Source organism: Hydra viridissima, unplaced genomic scaffold (genome assembly GCF_058129835.1).
Source record: "Hydra viridissima isolate aposymbiotic clone 2 unplaced genomic scaffold, HvirCarnegie_v1 scaffold_3, whole genome shotgun sequence".
Taxonomy (NCBI): domain Eukaryota; kingdom Metazoa; phylum Cnidaria; class Hydrozoa; order Anthoathecata; family Hydridae; genus Hydra; species Hydra viridissima.
Window position 1 is genome coordinate 8,424,279 of NW_028324302.1, and position 23,518 is coordinate 8,447,796.

Genomic DNA, 23,518 nt, shown 5'->3' on the forward strand with positions numbered 1-23,518 from the left:
GTTAATCGTAAGAAAGTTTCCAATTCTTAGTTTCGTTGCAAACCTTTTGCTTTTAAAAGTAAAGTATCCTGCATTTAACAAAAACATAGAGTGTATAGTTATAAAAGAATATGGCATCTAGACAATCTACACAACACTAATTTTAACATTTTATGCATGTTTACATCTATCATTTTGATCTGGGCAATAATACTTTAAAAAAAGGCATTGAAAAAATATCTTTTGTAAAATTAATTTTCTTTTTTTAGCATTTAAAGAATAAATTTCAAAATAAAACACACAAATTTAAGAAATGCATTTATTTCTTTTCCAAATTTTTTTTTTTCTTTACTCTTCATGATAAACAGAGACATTATTTTAAACTTTTGTATCTGTAATGTTTGATTAAAGGTCGAACAGTTCTTCTTTCTACTCATTACATGAATGAAGCTGATACTCTTGGAGATCGAATAAGTATTTTATCAAACGGTAAACTTAAATGTAGTGGATCATCGTTGTTTTTGAAACAACATTTTACCAAAGGATACATTCTTACCATTTTATTGGATGCGAATAGTTTCTATTCACCTGCTGATATTTTAAACTTTATTTGCTCATTTGTGCCTGGTGCTTCTCTTGATAAAACTTTAAACTTGGAATTAAAATTTATCCTTCCATCAATAGCACGGTTTGCTGGAGAGTTTGAAAATTTATTCCACAATCTTGATAAATCTATGTCCAAGCTTGGAATTTTAAGTTATGGACTTGCTGATTCAACTCTGGAAGAGGTACTTGTAGAATTTTTTTTTTTTTTTTCAGTTTTACTAGAGGTAAAGGTTTATCTATTGAGAAGAAATGGTTTTTTTCTGATGATTTTTTGTGTCATCTAAAGTTAAATTGTACATTTCATCCTTTCAGTGTTTTTTTTTTTTTTTTTTTTTTTTTGCAGCAAAGTATTTTATACAGTGTGTTCAGAATGTTTATACAAGAGCAACTTATTTACATCTGTTTTGTTTTTTGATGATAAATTTGTTAAAACAAAAGATATTTTTAAAATTCTTTTTGTTATTAGCTAGAGTATGAGTTCCTCTGTTTATTGACATTGCTTTTGTGCCTGTGCAACACTTCCTTCTCTTCCTTATTGATATTTAATTACTGAATTTCTGCCTGTGAATAAAAGGACATTAAATTTAAAAGAGTTGTATTATTTTTTATTTATTTAATCTATCTAAGATCCGTTTCCTCTGAAAATGATAACATTTGTTATTTATCTGTTATACAAAACTCCACCAAAGAAACTTTTAAGAAATATTAAATATATTTTGAAATAACTAATGTCAAATCTGATATTTTTAAAAATTTTGACCAAGTGGGAAAGAAAAGTATCCCTAAGAGGGTTAAATGGCAAGTTGTTGGTATAAATAAACAAGGAAATCTAATGTCGTTATAGCAAAACTAGTTGGTGCTTCCGCATTCAAATTACTTTTTAAAAGATTAAAGAAACTGAGAGTGACAAAGATTGGTGTACTCCATCATGTGATTGAAATCCTTTTTTGCATATGTGGAGATAGATTGGCAGAAAACTTGCCAAATATAAGATAACTTTAGTTAAAAATGTCAAACAAAAATTGAAGGAAAAGGAGGCTATGTTAAACTTCAATTATTTTTTTATAAAAGTTTTTTGAGTTATTTTAATTTGTTTAAATTTAGTTGTCAGTTTTTGCAAAACCAATTTAATATTTATATCTTGCTCTATGTAAATACATACATACATACATAAGTATAAATATAAATATATATATAAATATAAATATAAATATAAATATATATATATATATATATATATATATATATATATATATATATATATATATATATATATATATATATATATATATATATATATATATATATATATATATATATATATATATATATATTAGAGCTGTGTGAGATTAGGTTTTTTATCTTCGATCAAGTTCAATTGAGATAACAAAAAACTCAATCAAGTTTGAGTTTGAAATTGTTAAACAAACTAGTGAAAATGGACATTAAATTCATAAGTGCCTGAAAACCTTGTCCTTCAACAAAATTGTACGGCAGGTAATCGGAAGCCAACATGCACCCAATAGCTCGTGTTATTTCTTTAGCTTTTTCGTGATCAGACGTCCATTCTGTTTTCTTAGCCCACAGATCTGTGACATTAATTGACAGTTGTTTTTCAGCTTTATTTTCTTTCTTTTTCATTCTTTTTGCTTCTTATGCCTTTTTATTACACTCTGCTGATTCCTCTTTATGATAACTTCTCAGGTGAGTAAATAAGCCAGTTGTAGATGAAGTAGGACAAGATATTTTTTTACTACATTTTCCAGTTTTACAAAAACCAAAAATAGTATCGTTAATTTTACACCTATCAAAATAACTCCAAATAAAGCTCCTTACTCTCTCGTCCTCAATTTTGAAGCATTTTAATATTATTTTACAGAGACTTTTTGAAGCATTTTAACACTATTTTACAGCAAGTTTTTAAGTATCGAACTTTAGGTTCGAAATTCGATTTATATTCAATTAACTAAACACATTTGATTCGAGTTCAATTATTAAATAAACTCAAACTCAAACTCAAAACTTCAAGTTTCGCACACCTCATATATATACATACATACATACATACATATATATATATATATATATATATATATATATATATATATATATGTATATATATATATATATATATATATATATATATATATATATATATATATATATATATATATATATATATATATATATATACATATATGTATGTATGTATGTATGTATGTATGTATGTATGTATGTATGTATGTATGTATGTATGTATGTATGTATATGTAAGTATATAATATTCCTTTGTGACTTTTTATTTTGTTATTTAAAAGTTACTTAAAAATAAGTTTTAAAAAATCTTTTGTTTTGACAAATTTATAAAAAAAAAAACAAGACCAATATCATAAAAAATGTGGCCTCATATGTACTTTCTGGACACACTGTAAAGGTGTTTTAGATTGACTCAGCATCTTTTAGTATTTTGTTTTGTTTAGGTATTTCTGCAGGCATGTTATGATAAAAGTAATACAGGTTTAATTTTTTTGGTTGTCATTGCTTACTATAAATGTAATATTCATCAAGCTTTTACTGTTTTAGTAAATTCCATGAACAAAGCTGACACCCCAATTACTTCATAAGGCCATCAAAATCATATTTCTTGATGACCCCACAAAGTAATTGATTTATTATAAGCTAACGTCTTAATAGTCTATTGTTAACGATTTTAATCAACTATAGGTAGTATTGAATCATGTGAAGTATCTGATGATGAAAGTAGTTTTTCTTCAAGCGATGATACAAACAACTCCAGTGAACTGGGTAAATTTAGAAAAGAGATTGTTGTTTTCAGTTGCTTTGAAGTTTAAACCTTAAGTTTTATCTTGCTATTCTTTTTACACTTTAGTGTTTTTTTTGTAAATGTCTAGTTGAAAAGCCTCAACCACAGTTTTTTGCTGCCAGAGCTTTGTGGTTTGAACAGTACCAAGCTCTCCTTACAAAACGCTTTTATCATTCCATCAGAAATATCAAAGGTGTTACTTCAGAAATTGTACTTCCTACTATATTTGTCATTATTGCAATGTGTACTTCGCTATTCCAAACAAACAGTTTTGTTAAACCATCATTAAAGCTATCCACTGAGATGTTTTCAAAACCAAATTATATTGTTGTGGATGTCCCAAGTAACAGCAGTTATTTAGATAACATCATGAAATCGTATGTGGAATACCCTGCGCAAGGTTAGTTTTTGGATAAATTTACACAAAAAAGAAATTGGGTTTTAGAGTTTTTATTTATTGAAAGTAGCATAGAATGAGAACTATGCAAATTGACATTTTTTTATTTGAAAGGAAGTGTGTTTAAATAAGTTCCAAAATACTAAGTAGCATGATTTTATTACAAACTTTTTGGAAGTTTTATGGTTTTATTACAAATTTTTGTAGAACAAAATAAGAAAATCAAGCAATTAAATTATTAAAAAACCTGAAATACCAAAATTAGTAGTCTCACTTTCTTCTAGATATTCATCTCTTTTGCATCAGTTTTACAAGGTTGTTACAAATATCGGTTGGAAAACATTTCAGACTATGCATCAGACTTTTAGCTTTGAATAATTCTTTGTGAATGTTTTTAGTCACATTTGGTTATTGTTTTTTTCAACGTCTTACTAATTGATCAATAAATAAAAAATGCATTTAAATCAACTTTATTAACAAGTACTTATCAATTGTTCTGTTTCTTATATAAATCATAAGAAATGTTGAGACAAAATTGTGTCAAATTTCATTACTTTATGATGTAATATATTTTAAATTAGAAAATTGTAAATACTGTTGTGTTAAAAAATCCCATAATTAAAATATTTAAACAAGCTACCTAACGTTTGTTTAATATGCAGATGGAAAGCGTCAAAATTTTTCAAGCTTCATACCTCTCTTGCATAAAAACAAATATAAGGTGCCATCTGGAGCATCTAGATTTTGTACTGACAAAGAGAAATGTGTTTATTCACCTACTCCAACTATGTTGAGGATTGGGAATGGGGACATCATCATTAACATTACGGGTTACGATATCAATCAGTACTTACTCTCTACTACAAATGAGTATATAGATAAAAGGTTAGATTTACATTTTTACGACTTTTCTTTTTTAAAATCTTTTAATGGAAATTTAAACTTAATTAAAACAATATGAATATTAAATCGAATAAATGCATTTGTTAAAAAAATATAATAATAAATAAACAACTTTGTCAGGAAATTTGTTAACCAATGTAAGATACGTTCATAAAAAATTTATTTTTAGCATTACTTATTTTTAGGCTTTTAATTGTAAAATTTATTTATCAAGAATTAATATAAAACTATTGTAACAAACTTCCATAACAAAAAAGTAAATAAACAAACTAGAATAATATAAAATTTCAAATGTTAGTTCTAAAGGCTGTGATAACTTTTTTTATTGCCAAACAAAAATAGTTTTAAATTCAAAATTTTTGATAAAAGCCTAAAAGATATTTTTTTATTTAGGATGCATTGGTATTAAAAACTTTCCTCTAGAAGAATGACTTAACTTAAAAAGTTATTTGCATTTAGATTCTTTTTCCTTACTTTAAATGTTATTTAAGTTCTACCATGTTAAATTTCTCTTCTTTTTACTGCTCTCTTTTTTTTTTATTTTTTTATTTTTTTTTTACAATTCTATTTTATCACATTTTTTTATTTTAGTTTAAATTTGAAAATATTTAAAGAATGTTTAGTGAATGATCCTAATTGTGATTTTTGTAATTCATTGAAAAAATTTAAAGTTTGAATGATGTAAAACAATGCGAAATTGTAGTTAGCTAGCTATATGTAAATAGGGAAGACTAAGGAGACTTTATTCCAAGATAGACATGGTTACCCATGGTTAGTTTATATCATCTTTTTTAAATAATTTAAATTCAATACTAACTTTAGTTATCAAGTTAAAAAGATAATTGGAAGAGTTCTCACCTTTTTTTTTTTAAAAAAAAGGGAGAAGCACGGTTGTGTCTTTAGAACTTCATTAACAGCATAAACTTATGGAATTACTATTATAACAAACTTAAAAAAAACTGTCATGCATTTACACACAAAGAAGAATAATTTTGAGAAGACACTTAGATAATAAAGTTAAGTTTTGTTATGGTCACTAGCAACAAAGAATAATTTCTCCTAAATGGAAGATGGATAGAACAACATCTTGTAATTTGTTTAAATGAGCAGGTCTCTGGAGCTAGTATTAAGTGTATCAGAAAAGATAGTTCTCAGGTGTGCTAGCAGTTTCAAAAAGATAAAATTTTCCTCTTTTATTGGTTTGATTCATCTTTGAAATATTAGCAAGACAAAATAAAAAGGAATTTTCCAACAAAAAAGTTAGCGTTTCTTTTTTGCTCCTTCTGAAATTTTTCTGTTTAGAAATGAATTTAAAGCTTTGCATTATGTTTATGGTTTTTCATTTCTTAAAGTGACATTTTACTAAATGTTCAAGATTTTAAAAGACTTATGGTGAATCATTTAGTGTTTTCAGTATACTTTCAGATATGGAGGTGTATCATTTGTGCAAGCAAAAAGTGATCTTCCATGTGCATCATCATCAAGCTCATCTTGTGGTGCTTTGCTTGGTATGAAGAACAGTGTTAAGGTATAAAAAGGATCTAAAAAGTAAAAATTGATAAAAAAAGAAAACAGTATTTCATCACTCAACTTTATATGTGAATTCTTTTTATATTCTTAATTATTTGTTGATTTGTTAGGTGTGGTATAATTTGAAAGGATATCATGCTCTTCCTGTTTATCTAAATTCTATAAATAATGCTATTCTGCGAGCAAACATCCCTACCTCTGATGATCCCTCACAGTATGGTAAAAAGTTTTTGATTTAATAGTCATAATCAATGCATTTAATGAAACCTGCTTTTTTAAGACCTGAAAATTTTTTTGAGATGGTTATGTATGGTCATTAAAAACGTTTTTGTTTTTAACAGCTACTTTCAATCTGAATTCCGATCATTTGATCATTTATGAAAGTTTTCTAAAGTCTCTAACGTTTACTTTTTATTTAAATGCTACTAATGTTTGTTTCCATTTTTTAGTTTTTCAAAAGTTTTAGTTTTTTTAGTTTTTAAAAAGTTTATTAGTTTTTAAAGTTTTTGAGTTTTTTGTTATCTAAAGGTGTTGTTGCTTCTTTATCATATCAAATTGTTTCTTTCCAATTCATAGTATTTTCAATACACCTTTTCACAGTTCCGAGATAAAATTTATGCGCGTGCAGAAACGGAAGTAAAAATGTAAACAAAAATTATTTTAGCAGCGATTTCATTGCAGATTAACTAAGTGATACTGAGATCTACCAGGTTTTTGGTATTGTTTGATTTAAATCTTACCGTTTGTAAAATTATATTGTTTATGGCTCTCTCAGCAAACGAAGAAAAGATTCCAGTCAGTAAAGAATCTGAACTTCAAAATCAACTTCAAATGAAAGAATAAATAGAAAAACTGAATATAGCTAGTAACGTTTTACCCGACCCTTTTACTTTAAAACAAGGTTGGTTATCTGAACATAAGGGGATGAGTTTGAAACATTGGCCAACAGTATATTTCAATGATATTGATCGATTCCTTTCTAAAAATAATGCATCATCAGACCTCATAAATAGACTTTAAGATGAGTATAAAGAAGGCAAAGCTTATAAATATTTTAAATGTGAATGGGTGAAAGAGATTTATTATAATGAAATCAGTAAATTTTGGCAACAGAATTTCCAATTACATTGTTGAAACTATTTGATGATATTATTATTGTTTGTTCAGCTTTGAGTAACTTAAGAAAACCAATATATTTAGACTGACCTTTATTTGATAACATCATAACAAAACTGTTTTTACTTTGATAGGTTATATATATATATATATATATATATATATATATATATATATATATATATATATATATATATATATATATATATATATATATTATATATAGTCAGGTCAGTCTAAACATATTGGTTATATATATATATATATATATATATATATATATATATATATATATATATATATATATATATATATATATATATATATATATATATATATGTATATATAGTCAGGTCAGTCTAAACATATTGGTTTTCTTAAGTTACTCAAAGCTGAACAAACAATAATAATATCATCAAATAGTTTCAACAATGTAATTGGAAATTCTGTTGCCAAATTCGAAATGTCTTCAGTCTTTTAATAAATTGCTCAACCAAGATTCTTTAGTTAGCAATTTCCTTTGTTTTCTTTACTTCATTAGGGGTCATTTGAGCTGCACCTTTCCGACCAGGTGGAACAGTGTAGTAGATCAAATGTTCAGAACATTCAGTACTAATATTGAAACCTTTATTGTACATTATACGAGAATATTTTGGAATGTAATCTAAATAGTTGCTGCGATTTGTACTTTCTTTATCTGAAATTGAACCTCCGTAAGCTTTAGAAACAAAAGCTATTGATGAATTTGGAGCAACAGATACTAACGCTTTTGTAGTATTGTGATGTTTATATTCAATCCATGTTAGTTTCTTTAAGTCTAACATTTTTTGGTGTTTCAATAAAAAACTCTGTTCCATCTAAAATTGAGTGCAAGTCTGAATAATTTAATTTCTTAAATTTGTTTGGAGTTGTCTTTACTATAACATCTTTATTTGGCACAAAAACCATGTGCTTTAAAAGCGAACTAGAAGCTTTCACCCATGTAGAAAATATTGCATTTGCTAATTCTAAAGATATATTAAATCTGTCAGCAAGATCAGTTGTTAGTAATCCAAGTCTTAGCAAAACGAAAGTTATGCGTTAAAGATGAATTTTTAATGTAGCTTCATTAGCAACATTAAGAATTCATCTTTGACGCATAACTTTCGTTTTGGTCCAAATACTTAAGGTTTTTTTCTGAAATTTCGAAAAACACCAATAGATGTTTTTTTAGCACCTGGCCATCTCTTTTTAATTAATGGTGATATTGCACTATGTAATTCATAAAACACACTGACAGACATAAGGCCAGTATAAAAGTCACAAGATCTATCATTTTTTAGTAAATGTTTGTATACTGGTAACTTGCAATAACATGATTTCTTTATATTACATTTATATAAAATTTTGTCTGGTTTCATAATAATTACTGATGTGGCTGTGATTAATTTTTCATATAAATTTTTATTTTTTTCAATTTCATGCTGAAGTTCTTTTTTTAAATTGTCAATTTCATTTTTTAATTCTTGATGCTCTACTGCAGAACAACATTTAATATTAAATTCAACATAATCTGATGGATCATTATGTGAAATGGTTGTAATACTTAAAGACTGAATAAAGTTAAAATTGATATCATCAGCAACATCAGAAACTGTTTAGTATTATTTATTGTTAGTGGAATTGGTGATTTTGTGGTAAGGTTGTTATTTGTGACTGATAGTTTAATTTTCGTCGAGAAGTAATTACATTTAATAATTTAAGCCTTTGAGTTGCATCACAACCCAGATTTAATGAAGGATATCGATTTATAAATGATGGTGCCCTATCAAGAAACGATCAGAACATACTCTCCATTTTCGATTTTATTGTAAATAATTTTCCAGGACGTGATGATGTAGGAGTTACACGATTAATTTTCTCCATTTTTCTCTGAGCTCTGGTTGTTTTTTTGCTGTTGGAAATGGATGCAATCTAAAATTAAAAAATTTACACATATATAAATAAAATATTTTATTTTATGATTGATAATAAAATATTATTTAAATTGTTACATATGTATGTACAGTACTGTGAATAAGTTTTAGCCCACCATAAGTTTATAAGTATTTTTGATTTTATCGTAAAAATATGAAGGACTTATAAAGTAAAAAAAAATCAGGTTAATAGACACATATATTATAAACAAAAATATCTAGAAATAATTTGATAAAATATGATACAAAAAGAAAGAACAATTAATACTTCGTATGTCCGTCTTTTGCATTGATCACAGAAGCAAATCTCTTGGGAATTCATTCATATAAATTTGTAATGAAATTTTGTGAATATTGTCCCACTCTCTTTTTAATATTCGAAAACATTTTTCAACATTTTTGGGGTTATATTCAGCCTTTTTTTTATCCAAATAATCCCAAACATCTTCAGTAATGTTCAAATCTGGACTTTGAGGAGGCCAGTTCATTACTTCGAGAACTCCCTCCTCACACATGTCCTGTAAATATTTATTGGCCACTCGGGAACAATGTTTGGGATCATTGTCTTGCTGTAGAATGAAATTATTACCAATTAGTTTCATTCCAGATGGTATTGCATGATGTCTTAAAATTTCTTTATACTGTTCTCCTGTCAGTTTGCCATCAATTCTGATTAAATCACCTACTCCAGATGATGAAATGCAACCCCAAACTAAAACAGAACCTCCCCCATGCTTGATTGTTGGATGTAGACAATCAGGGTGATAAGCCTCTCCTACCCTTCTTCTTACATACTGTTGTCTTCTGCTACAGAACAATTCAAATTTTGATTCATCTGTGTATAGTACACAGTTTAACATTCCTTGCGTCCAATTATTATGCTGTTTTGCATATTTAAGTCTTTTTTCTTTATTCCCACAATGTAGTAAAGGCTTTTGAACTGCAACACATCCTCTTAACCCAGCTTTTAGCAAATGTTGTCGAAAGCAAGATGAGGAAACATTTGTCCCAGTCGCAGCCTGAATGTCTTGGGCTAGTTCACTGGAGGTTTTTTTCCGATTTCGCAGAGACACATTTTTAAAATACTTTATGTCATGTTTTGTAAGCTTTGGAGGTCTTCCACTTCGAATTTAATCCTCAAGAGTTCCCGTGTTTTTAAATATTTTTATAATTTCTCTAATGGCTGTCCTTGAATATTTTGTTTTTTGGACAGTTTGTCGTTGAGAATGACCTACTTCATGAAGCACAATAATTTTTTTTATGTTCCAGTAGTGGAACTTTACCATTTTATTACTTAAATAACAATAAAAATAATAATACAAAAGAAAAAAAAACAAAAAAAAATGTAAATTAGAAGAAGTTACGCTCTTAAACAAAAAATAATATTAAATACACAGTATCTATGAAATATCTTTGTAAACTGTACTATCATCTAATATGAAGCCTTCACAGCAATAAATAAACAATAATGCAAGAGCAAACTAAAAACAAACGAGCTGATACGAATTGGGTTCAAATCAGCATACAATAAAAATAAACACATTAGATATCTAAATACAAAAATCTATGTAAAATTTTGATAAATATTGCTTTTGTTTGTTAAAATAGTGTTTAGTATTGTTTGAAGTTAGACATTATTTTATATTAAAAATAAAAAATAATTGGAAGCTATTATTCAAAATTTGTTAAAAAAACACGAGTTTTAACAAGTTGGCTAAAACTTATTCACATTACTGTATGTATGTATGTATGTATGTATGTATGTATGTATGTATGTATGTATGTATGTATGTATGTATGTATGTATGTATGTATGTATGTATGTATGTATGTATGTATGTATGTATGTATGTATGTATGTATGTATGTATGTATGTATGTATGTATGATTGTATGCATGCATGCATGCATGCATGCATGCATACAATACTATCAGTACTATTTGTATATATGTATATATGTACTCACACATATACACACATAATGGAAAATAAATACTTACTCATATGGTAGTTTGCAGTTGCATAATTTAGAGCTTTGTTTAACATTGTGTACCTCACATAAATTATCTTTCCACATTTCCAGATTGTATTCATTATTTTTGCAATTAATGACAGGGCATGTTTTTGATCTCTTAAACTTTGTATATGGCATAGGTTCAGTATTTTCATTATTTTCCATGATAAACCTTAACTTTTAAAATAATTTTTGTTTTGAATTTTACTTTGCTTTTATCACTTTAGACATTTAACAAAGTATATATATCACTGGTTCAGTACTATTTCTTAGTAAATCTGCAGTGAAATTGCTGCTAAAATAATGTTTGTTTACATTTTTACTTCCATTTCTGCACGCGCATAAATTTTATCTTGGAACTGTGAAAAAGTGTATTGTTTTCTTTTAAGGAATTATTGGCTATAATCATCCTATGAGTTTGAAAATTTTATCTAAAGAAGATAGTTTGTAAGTTTTTTTCTTTAATATTTTTATATTTTTTTTTATTTACAAAGGTTTACTTCTTTTTACTTTGTAAAATTTGTATAAAAATTTGATCAAAGTTTAATTAATCTTATTTTGTATTTAGAAATCAAGCATTAACAGATTTGCTTGTTGCAGCTTTTATGATTTTAGCGATTTCTTTTATACCTGCAAGTTTCCTTGTATACTTGGTTGAAGACCGTGCAAAGAAGTGTAAACAGCTGCAGATAATAAGTGGTTTGAATCCTGTTGTATATTGGTTCGGCAATTTCACATGGGACTTAGTATGTTGTTAACTTAATCTATAAATTAGCAGTTTGAAGTAAACAGTTTAAATATGTTAAAGTAGAAATAATAACACTTGAATTAGAAATAAAAACACTTGAACTGTGCTAAAAAACACTAAATATAAAAAAACAGCAATTTTTGTGAAATATGTTTTGTAATAATTAACGAAATAAATTAAAGGTGAATATTCCTTTAAAGAATATGGGCCTACAAATACTCAGTAAAAATTACTTGAAAACAATATTTGAAATCAATATTCATTTGTTTGAATATTTATATAAACAAAAATATTAGAAGTTGAAAAAGTATTTGTGTAACTATTATATCGTGTAAGTAATACAATGTGCCTTTGAGTATATTCATTTAAGTTTTGATACATTATAAATAACAGTTTTTATTTGATAAATGATTTGAAAGTAGCATCAGTGATACTATAAGACCTAAACATTGAAATTGAAATTCTCTTAAAATCATAAAAGTCAATAAACTGTGTTAAAAAGGTATTAGTAATTAAACTGTGTCAAGAGAATTTGAATTTAAGTTACTATTTAAGTTATTATAAGATACTAGCAAAAAGCAACCCGTAATACAGGTTATGGTTGGTCTGTTACTTAATTTATAGTGGCTGTTTTCCACAATTTAAAGTTGCAAAACCTTAACTAATACTGTTTTAGAAAAACAACTTCAAATTGAAAAAATCAAACCATCTGTAAAATTAAAATAAAAAGTATGCGGAGGTAAAGTAATTTACCAATTATTTAACATTCTTTGAGTAATTTACAACTGACATAGGTCATATCAGTGTAAGGCAGAACCATTTTCTTCGATATTACTAAGTTCAAAACAATACATTTTCAGTTACTGACATAAAATAATAACACTTCATCATGCTTTAAATTGACGAAAAAGTAAAACTAAATTCTTGTTACTTGTTATAACATGAACTTTAATTAATAAGATTAATATAAAGCAAACGTAAATTATACATGAGTTATTAATTTTTTGGTATCCCCTTGATATATGCTTCTTTAAAAAAGGAAATTGTCTTTAAAACGTTAAATGCACATAACTAAATAAATTTATTAAAAATAACTAAACATTTGACCATGACTATATATGGCACTTATCTGACCATATTTATATATGGCCTCTTTGTTTCAATAGTTTTTAGTAAACAGTATTAGCTACCATTTACTAAAATTTCCTTTTGTTACTCGAAATTTAATTCTCTTAAATATTTTGACACTAATAAAGGACCTCCCTTCCCCGTTTTTGCCCTAATGGTGGTCAGAAGAATAGAGCTATTTTTATTAAGAGTAATCAAGTTTTTGATGAAGACCTTTTACCAGAATAATAAAATGTAAAACAATGATTTACATCTATAAGAATTTTTTCTTTTTAATATATATAAGAATTTAACATTTATAAGAGTTTTTTCTTTCCTCAAAAGTATTGCAAATGCAAACTAAGCTAATTAATTAGTTAAACACCTTACAAAATTTTAACTGACAAAAATTTACAATAAAAGATAATCAGGTTTCTTTTTATAAATCGTATATGTCAATCGTAAATCCTAAAGAAAAAAAAATGGAATTATGATACTATAATTTACAAAAACAAAAAAAACAAAAATAAAACACCACATAAAAACTGAAAATCGATTTACCTATTTTGACATGGCACTTAATATAAATATTCATCGAAAATGTAATTATAAAATCTATTTCGAAGTACAAAAGGATCAAATCAAATTAAGATATAAATTGCATTTTTAGCATGTTGTCTTGGCTTTTAGTAAATAAGAAAAAGCAGTAAGTTCTAATAATGAAACTTCCTATTATTCATTTTTAACAATAGTCACCAATGTAAAGGTGTCTATTGTTAAAAATGAATATCAACACAAAACATCACAACAATAGAATATTTACACCCTTGATCCTAAAATCCAGCAAAAATAACAAACCAAATTAAAATATGAAAGGCAAAATTAGAAAACCAATATAAAGTTAGCTATATTTATCTTTTTACTAAACATATAAATACATAAAAGTATATTTGTTTTTATGTTCAATGTTAGTTATTCAATTACTTCAAATTTAGGACATCAAAACACCCTAGATTTAAAGATCAAGGTTGCATACTCTCATACACATTACGCTAAACATTAACAGACATTATGTGTTTCCAGAATAATTAAAAAAGGTTAGACAGCACAACCTAGCTCTAAAGCAGTAACTCCACCTGGCACTAAATGCTGCCAAGTCACACCTCTGCTATAAGTACATCGCCTGGCTAGCAGGGTTATCAATCTTGCTCAACATAATGCCAAGTCACATCACTTTGAAAACATGGAAACAACATAATTTAAGCATATATACAACTACAAAAAAAATATGGTTTTATATAACACAATTTGATTAATAATCTTTTCAATTTGATGAAGAGTAGCTTGTTCAGCTATTAGAAGTGGGACTGAGCAGTGAATGAAATCTTCCATCATAAAAAATTTGTATGTATTCCAGAGATGAAAAGGATTGTCAAGTTCACAAAAGGTCAAAATAATTGAAAACAGCTGTCTAATTTTCTTTGGCATATGTGTTAAAACCGCCTCAGAAAGAGTATTCTACCATTCAGTGTCATCTTGCAACAGACGTTTCAAAACACATGCTTCACAAAACGTTTCAAGGACAATACCATTAACAGTACGCACATCTTACCAAGATGTTTCTCCTTTTGCTTGCAAAAGTAACAGTCTAAGAAAAAACAATTCTCCAGTTGGATTAACTTTATACATTCTTATTACCAGCTTATCACCACCCCTTTGTCTAACCTTCCATTTACAATGTTTATCATCAAATATAAAGTGATAAGGAATGTCTACATACGAATAACCTTATATACATATTAAACACATTTTTAAAACAATTATATAACACATTAACACATACACAAACAGTAAAAAAACACTTTACATTATTATAAAAACACATTGATAAAACAACTATAAAGCACTTATTACCACATACACATACATATCAAAAAAGCATATATGCAAACAATAAATGTGTGCAAACAAAAATTTTAAAAATGACACCAGAAAATTTAAAATGATATAAAATATATATATCTACAAACAATACTCTTTACCTTCTTTTTTTTCTCATAAGAACTGTAATCTTCATAACAAAATTTAACCTTTACATGCAATAACATGTGACATGCCATATCAGTGTTGGCACAAAATTTAAATTTATTTTTCTAAATTTTTTAAAAAAGAACAAAAATAGTTAATAGCATCACAGAAATTTCAAAGTAGTAATAACCATGTTATGGAATTAGCATTAGTATAACTTTAAATAAAATCCATACCCCTATTTTCCTTCTAAAAAATAAAATTAAAATAAAACTGCTAAAAGAAAAACTAAAACGAAAAAAATATAAACGATTTAAAAAATTAAAATCCTTTCTACTTTATCTAATAAAAATTTAAATCCTTTCTACTTTATCTAATAAAAATGTATATATAACTATTTCATATACTTACTTCAATTATAATATGATCTTAACAATGATTATTTATCTTAATATGACTCTTTATGTAACATATCTAAACTTATAATTAAATTCCAAAAGAAAAAAAGTATTAACTCGCTTAAGAGATCTATCTCCAATGACTGTGTGCATTTAAAGAACGCGCTCTTTCAAAGCCTAGTAACTAATTCAAAGCCTAGTAACTAATGACGAAACAATGTTAAACATCAAACATTAAGCATTTCTGTAGGAATTATATTATAGATTATATAAGATTTCAGAGTCATCACTGGGGTTATTTTTGAACATTTATCAGGTAAAAGAACTATTATTTGTTTAACCTTATTTATTTGTTAGGTAAGAACTGTTTTTAACAAAATTTTGATTACTTCAAAAAATAGTTGAATGAACAAACATTTTTTCAAATATTTTTTAATGATTGTTTTTCCCTGCTTAAAATAAATAGTTTAAACAGATTATGACCTTAATAACTCTACTTACAATACTTCAACTTTGCGGTGTGTACTTTTCAATCTTTTAAAAATTTTTCAGATCAGTTATTTAATACCGGCTTTTACCACCATCTTCATCTTCCTTCTTTTCAATCAAAAAGCATACGTCTCTTCACAGAATTTTCCAGCTACGTTTCTTCTGTTAATGTTGTATGGGTAAGTTTTCTAAAACATTTGTGCTATTATCTTTTTTTTTTAGTGATTATTGTAGTGAGTAATGGTTGTTTTTTAGTTGTTGTTTTACCTTCAGTATTTGTATCAATATTAAAAACCTTTTAGTTGGTCCATGATACCATTAATGTATCCAATGTCTTTTGTGTTTGATGTACCAAGTAATGCGTATATTGTGATGATAAAAGCAAACTTGTTTGTTGGTATTGTAGGAACTCTTTCAACATTTATTCTTGATACCGTTGCCCAGGTACTGTTTAGTATAAATTTAATCATTAGTTGAAAAGATAAGTTATTTTTAAAGTAATCAAAAAGTTCATTACTAATTTCTAACCACAATCAAAGAAATTACTCTTTTGTTGTGTTTGCTTTATAAAATGCTGATCAAATGTTTAGCACACTTGAGATTTAAATTGCAATATTTTTTTTGTTGTTGTTGTTTTTCAGGCAGTTAATTTCTTTTTTCTTTTACAATCTTTTTGTATATCAATTAAAAAATGTCAAAAGAAAGAAAAGAAAGGTTATGTTTCATGAAGTTTTTTTTAAAAAAAACTTAATTGCTAATGATTTAAAAAAAAAAGAAATTCATAAGTTTAGCATATGTGCTCTCCAATAAGTATTTTAGCACCCCCTCTATTATTATTTTTAGCAATTTTTGACTATTATGAAATTCCACCTATCCTCTTACATACTATTTATTAAAAAAAGTTAATTTATGATGTAAAGTTTTAAATAATTGTATTAAAGTTCACTTGGTATTTTATTGGTGAGCCAAAAAGTTTGGGGAAAAAGCCAGTTAGCCTGTAAGTTAAACAATATAGGACTATATCTTGGTGTTTTCAATAGTAGTGAAAAAGCTTGAACTCTTAAGTCTGTACCTTGTTCATGTGCATCAAGAAAAATTCAGAATATGAAACTGGTCCCAGGACAAAAGTTGTATAAGTTTTCTATAAAAAAACAATCCTATTTTTTATAGGCTTTTGAATTATATTGCCTACAGAAATCCAGCTATCAAAAGTCTATAGAATATGCAGTTGAAAGTCTATAGAAGTTTCTATAAAAAAGATCAATACTATTTTCTATAGGCTTTTGAAACATGGCCTATAGAATTTTAACTACTGAATGTCTATAGAATTTTCTGTAGATCATATTTTTCGAAAGTGTAAAGAAAATATTTTCTATTATCATTTTAGATGGTCTGTAGAATTCGATGGAATATATTCTATTGGTTATAGTCTATATTATATTATATATTATATTACATATATAATTGAATAGGAAAAGTCTATAAAATTACTATATATAGCAATTTTATAGAGTTTTTAAGATATTCTACAAACCATCTGTATATTACATCTATAGAATATTTGCTATTAGGAGAAAAAATAAGAAAAAGTGCATTTATAAGCATTTAAAACAAATGACTATATATTAAATAATCTAAAAAGACAGAAATTCTTATAAAATTCATACATTAACTCTTCTTAACTTTCGACAATATTTGATTTTATTTTGATTGCTGTTCACACATCTTTTGACAACACTTTCAGTATCAAAAAGGTACAAGTTGAAAATACAAAAGAGTTCAATTGTTTATTAATTTCTTTTGTTTAATAATAAAATTTAAATACTATAACTATTTACCAACAACACCATCAACAAGGTCTTGACAAATTTTGGGTTTTGCTATTTTCTCAGAGTGAGCATCACTTTGCTTCCCAGAAAAACTGACACTTCTTACATAGTTTGTGTTTCCCACTAATGACACCAAAAGATCATTTACAAATTACAAAAATTTTTACCATGCGATTTGTTACATTTGTTGAATTTTACATGGTCAATGTATATTTTGTGACCTAGTACTAGTTATTTCTAAATTACAAAGTAAAAGTACTATGAATATGATTCATATAGTTAAATAAATAAATAAAAATAGATTTATACAAGTAAATTTTACAACATGAAATCATCTTACTCTACTAGATCTGCCTGGGTAGTTAGGTTCTTTCCAGATTGAAATGAATAAACAAACACTCATTTCAGTAAGATTTGATTTAGAAACAAGATTGTCATTAAAGGCATTATTATTTGTTATGCTAAGTGAATTATTAAGTTGATCAGATATTTCAGAAGAGTTGAGAGTGTAAGAGGTTACTCTACTAGGCCCATATAAATTGCTGGGTGCCTTCCACTTCTGAAAAGATGAATCAAAACTTTGAGCAACGTTGAACTCACATTTATTTTCTAATTCAACAGTCATTTAATAAATCTGAATATTGATTTGAATTAGAAGTAAGACTTGTCAATTTTGGTTTATGATGTGTTAAGGAAAATTGATCATGGAGCTTGTTTAAAAACAAAACTAAATTGGATAAGTCCTAGATGGATCTTTCTTCTGAACTAAACACACAATCCCTAAAAAAGGTCATTAAAACAAATAAGTTAAAACAACTAAAATTAATTTTATTGCAATGTATTTAAGAAACAATATACGCAAATAGAAAACAAAACATCGTTCACTTTTTTCATGTTCATAATGCTCTTTCATTGATGTCTCCATTGTAGTGAGAAGTTGAGCGATTCTGAATAAAATTATTATTTAAAATTTTTTAACAATCCATAAATTATTTTTACTTACTATTTTCATTGCATTCCTTTCCTTTAAAATCTCTTTAAATGCAATATGGCTATGTTAATTTCATTAAAGTTAAAATAACATTTTGGAGACCCCTCCAAACCACAAAAGTGTCGAACTCTGTATGTATATATATATATATGTATATATATATATATATATATATATATATATATATATATATATATATATATATATATATATATATATATATATATATATATATATATATATATATATATATATATATATATATATATATATATATATGTAATATGTATGTATTTATATGTATATATGTATAACTTTAAAGATGCTTGTATCTCTTTCTTGCAGTTGTGCCCTTAAAACTCTATTCTCTTCTTTCAGTTCATCAAGTTTAAATTCTAAAGCAACTTTATCTGCATTCTAAAATAAGAACATAAAGGAATACTGAGTTTAACAAAGTTAACTGTTAAATTAAAAAGAATTTACCTCAAATCTATAGTTAAAATTAGATGTATTTGTAATATACAATAAATACACAATGTTTTTAATAACTTCAATGTTTTCTTCAACACAACATGGTTTAGTTTTTGCACAACTTTTACCATTATATTTCTAAAGTAAGCTGATAAACTAGAATGAAATACTTTTAAATAGTATTTAACATTTATAAAAAACAATTTTTAAAAATGTTCATCATAGCCAAACACTTAGTAGGAGAACCATACTTTATTGCTTGGTGACAGTTCTACCAACCTAAATGAAATTAGTTAACTAATAATAAGTATTTATTTTTAAAGAGATTTTATATCTTTATTCTGCTAAACTTTTCCATTTTATAGAAAAAGAAAAATTAAAATAATACCTCAATAGAATTATCAGCAACAAAATTGTAAATAGAATATTCAAAGTTCATTTTAATTTAAGTCTTTTCTTAGCTATTTCAAAAAGTATAAAAAAACTAATAAACAATAAATGATATTAACAAATTTATAAAATAATCTTTTATAATAATCTTTATTTATAATATAATTTTTATAATAATCCTTTAATTATTATTGTCCTCTGTAGTTGCTCTTTTTTAAATTTCTTACATTTAATTTATACAAGTTAAAAATAAGGAAGTCATTTAACTTATACAAATTAAAAATAAGATGTCATTTAATTTATACAAGTCAAAAATAAGGAAGTCAGATGCATTGACTTTCTGTTGCAATAGCAAAAATATTAAAATACTAATAATATAAATTTTCTCATAGACAAATGGGAAGATATAAATGAATTTTTTGTTTATACCAGCCAAAAAAGAAATAAAATAGAAATAAAGTGCTGCAATAAAACAAATGATTAGTTATAAGAAATATTTTTACTATTGATAATTAATACTATTTTATTTTTATTATTATTAATTTTGAAAATAAAAGTTTCTTAATTTAAATGATTATTTTGAACAATTTTAAATCTTTAGTTAATTCTAAATAAATAAATCATGTTTATTAATATTTACGTGAATTAATTTTGACAATTTTGAACTATTTCTGGCACCAAACAACTAACCACCTAAAACAATCAACTTCAACATTTTGATTTTGTTTTTATTTATCTTTTATATTTTAGAGGATCCTTATTGACAGCAGTTGAATAAATTTATATATTTCCTGAAGATGACAATACTATATGAATATTTTATTATAAATAAATTATTATTAACATATTTTTATTGTTTTTTATCAAAAAAATAAAAATTCTTTTAAAAAACCAAACAAGATGAAAAATATTGACATATTTTTCTTTAATTTAATTTTTTGATTAATTGCTTTTTAGTAATATTTGTTAATCTTTAAATGCTACATACAGATTCTTCCATTGTATAATCATTTTTCACAATTAATTTGTATGTATGTATATATATATATATATATATATATATATAGAGAGAGAGAGAGAGAGAGAGAGAGAGAGAGAGAGAGAGAGAGAGAGAGAGAGAGAGAGAGAGAGAGAGAGAGAGAGAGAGAGAGAGAGAGAGAGAGAGAGAGAGAGAGAGAGAGAGAGAGAGAGAGAGAGAGAGAGAGAGAGAGAGAGAGAGAGAGAGAGAGAGAGAGAGAGAGAGAGAGAGAGAGAGAGAGAGAGAGAGAGAGAGAGAGAGAGTAGCGTCCAAAAGTAATTGGACAAACATCTTTTTGGTTATATTTTTTCATCAAGTTAACATTTTTAAATGAAATTTTGCATAAACATGTCAAATTATACTACAATTATGAAAAATAAAACAAAAATCCTAATTTGGGAGTAATTACTCAAAATTTTAATAAAAGAATGGAAATGATTGGCTCAAAGGTAGTTGGACAAACTAAATATGTTGTTTAAAAAAAAAAACTTTCTCAACAAAGGATAATTTTTCAGCATTTTTTATGAAGATTTCTGTTAAATAGTATATATAATGGTACATAGTGTTATATTCTTTTACAGAATGTATATAATCTGTGCATAATCCTTTTACTTTGTTGGAAAACCTTTTGCCGCAACAACAGCATTACATCTACGTGGCATTGAACCAAATTAATTAAAACATCAATTGATATTTCCTCCCAAGTGTGCTTAATGAACTCAAACAAATTATGCTGATTAGATGGTTTCCAAACACTAATTTTTCTCTCAATATGTTCCCAAAGATGTTTGATTGGGTTTAGGTCCTGAGATTGTGATGGCCATTCCAAGATACGAACTTTCTTTGAGCTAAAAATTCTGTGACTAGCTTGGAGGTGTGTTTTGGATTGTTGTTGTGTTGGAAAGTCCAACCAGCATTATATCTTTGATTATTCCTTTATACATGTTTTGGTCCATAATGCTTTGAATTCAATAGATTGGACCTACTCCATCACATCTAAAACATGACCAAACCATTACTGAACCACCACCATGCTTTACTGTAGGAACTTGGTACTTAACATCATTTCGAAGACCTATTGGACGTCAAACATATTTAATACCATCAGAACCAAATGTATTAAACTTTGACTCATCACTCCATAGTATTTTCAACCAATGGTTTGCTGTCCAATTTAGGTGTTCTTTAGCGAAATTTAACAATGCTCTACAATTTTTTGCAGAAAAAAAAGGTTTTTTAACAGGACGACAGCCAAAAAGGTTGTTTTGTCTTAAGCGACACTTTACTGTTGCATAAGAGCAAGAAATTTGATGTGGCTGTGTAAATTCTCTATGAATTTCTTTAGAATTTCTTTAGCACTCTTGTGCGGATCTGCCTTTGACAATCTTACTACAACATTATCTTGGCGAAAAGTTGTTGATTTCAGGCATCCTGACTTTGTTGAAACTTGGAAGTGACTCCGTTGTTGAAAAACTTTTAATGTATAACCAATTGTCGATTGCGGAATGTTCATATCTATTGAAATTTGTTGCACAGTTATTAGATGTTTGTACAATCAACTTTTTCACTGCCTTGATAGTACTGATAATTGATTTCATTTAAATGACATCAATTATCAGTACTGTTTCGATTTAGTCACATTTTTTTCAGTTGGATGGTATTTACATGGGACAGTTAGGGTTAAGATTGGAAACTTCAAATGTGATTGAATTGTACAAAATGTTTTTAATAAAGTTGTTACTATCTTTTATATTTTAAGTAATTATGTTGATATCAATAGGAAGTAATTGATATGATATGATTGTACAAAAAATCTGACCCTAAGTAGATTAATATTCCCTGAATAGGTTTTTAACTTAGAAACCTCCAAACCTTAAAACCCAACCAAAACTATTTTTAGTTGTCAGATTCATTTAGATTTGGCCATAATGCTTTTTAGAGGAAATCTTTTAATGCAGACAAAGAAAAATACGAAATTAAAATATACTATATTAAATAACATTACTGTACAGTAAAAGATGTCAGATCAACATCAAACGTAAGATACTGATGTCTAGATGATCCAAGACCAACACTTGGTGGTGGAACTTTCATTATAATATCTTCAAGTTCTCCATCATAAATATTGTCATCTTTTTGTATAAATTTATTGTCTCCTGATTTCTTAAGATACTTAACTTTGTAAACTAAACCAATAACTTCAATAACTTCTGCCACATAATGTCTAGAGTATTTCTTTCCACTTAACTTGACTAGTAAGAAATTTCCTGAAACAATTTCACTATTTTCTGATTAATTGTCAAGTATATTTACTCCAAAATCAATTTCATCAAAACTTTCATTATTTAAACTTGTTTCAGAATGTTGATTAAAAATAATCTGTTTTGCCATGGATTTTATTTGTCTTGAAAAAGGTTTTTGACATTGTTTGTTATTAGATTTTGAATGTAAAATAACTTTTATTTTAGATGTATCAGTTAAAATGCGTGTTTTTCCCTTACGCCTTTTTGTAATAGCTGTCTTTCTTAATTTGGCTTTTAGGTGAGGTCATATTATTTCAGGTGAAACGATAAACAATGTTGATGGTAAATTGACAGGAGTAGTTTCAACCTCATTATTATCATTAGAAATGCAAGTTTCAGTATCCACTATTGGCCTATCAGTAACAGTTGCAGCTAAGAAGTCAATTTCAGTAAAAATATTTTTATTAAAGGGAAAAAACC

The 23,518-nt window shown here is 26.4% G+C and overlaps 1 protein-coding gene across 6 annotated transcripts in view; it reads left to right on the forward strand.

Moving 5' to 3' along the window:
- LOC145180735 (phospholipid-transporting ATPase ABCA1-like) overlaps positions 1–23,518 on the forward strand; it is a 58,301-nt gene that overhangs the window by 20,733 nt on the left and 14,050 nt on the right. For 2 of the 6 annotated variants that reach the window (XM_090083336.1, XM_090083337.1), the window contains 11 exons: positions 391–767; positions 3,066–3,102; positions 3,310–3,390; positions 3,498–3,809; positions 4,469–4,691; positions 6,135–6,237; positions 6,350–6,458; positions 11,716–11,773; positions 11,895–12,072; positions 16,160–16,275; positions 16,399–16,540. In XM_090083336.1, the coding sequence (XP_089939462.1) occupies positions 391–767; positions 3,066–3,102; positions 3,310–3,390; positions 3,498–3,809; positions 4,469–4,691; positions 6,135–6,237; positions 6,350–6,458; positions 11,716–11,773; positions 11,895–12,072; positions 16,160–16,275; positions 16,399–16,540 (1,736 nt within the window). Of the gene's footprint in view, positions 1–390; positions 768–3,065; positions 3,103–3,309; positions 3,391–3,497; positions 3,810–4,090; positions 4,271–4,468; positions 4,692–6,134; positions 6,238–6,349; positions 6,459–6,839; positions 7,125–11,715; positions 11,774–11,894; positions 12,073–16,159; positions 16,276–16,398; positions 16,541–23,518 lie in introns of those variants that run through there. The other 4 variants (XR_016451217.1, XM_090083338.1, XM_090083339.1 and 1 more) reach the window with 4 other exon arrangements.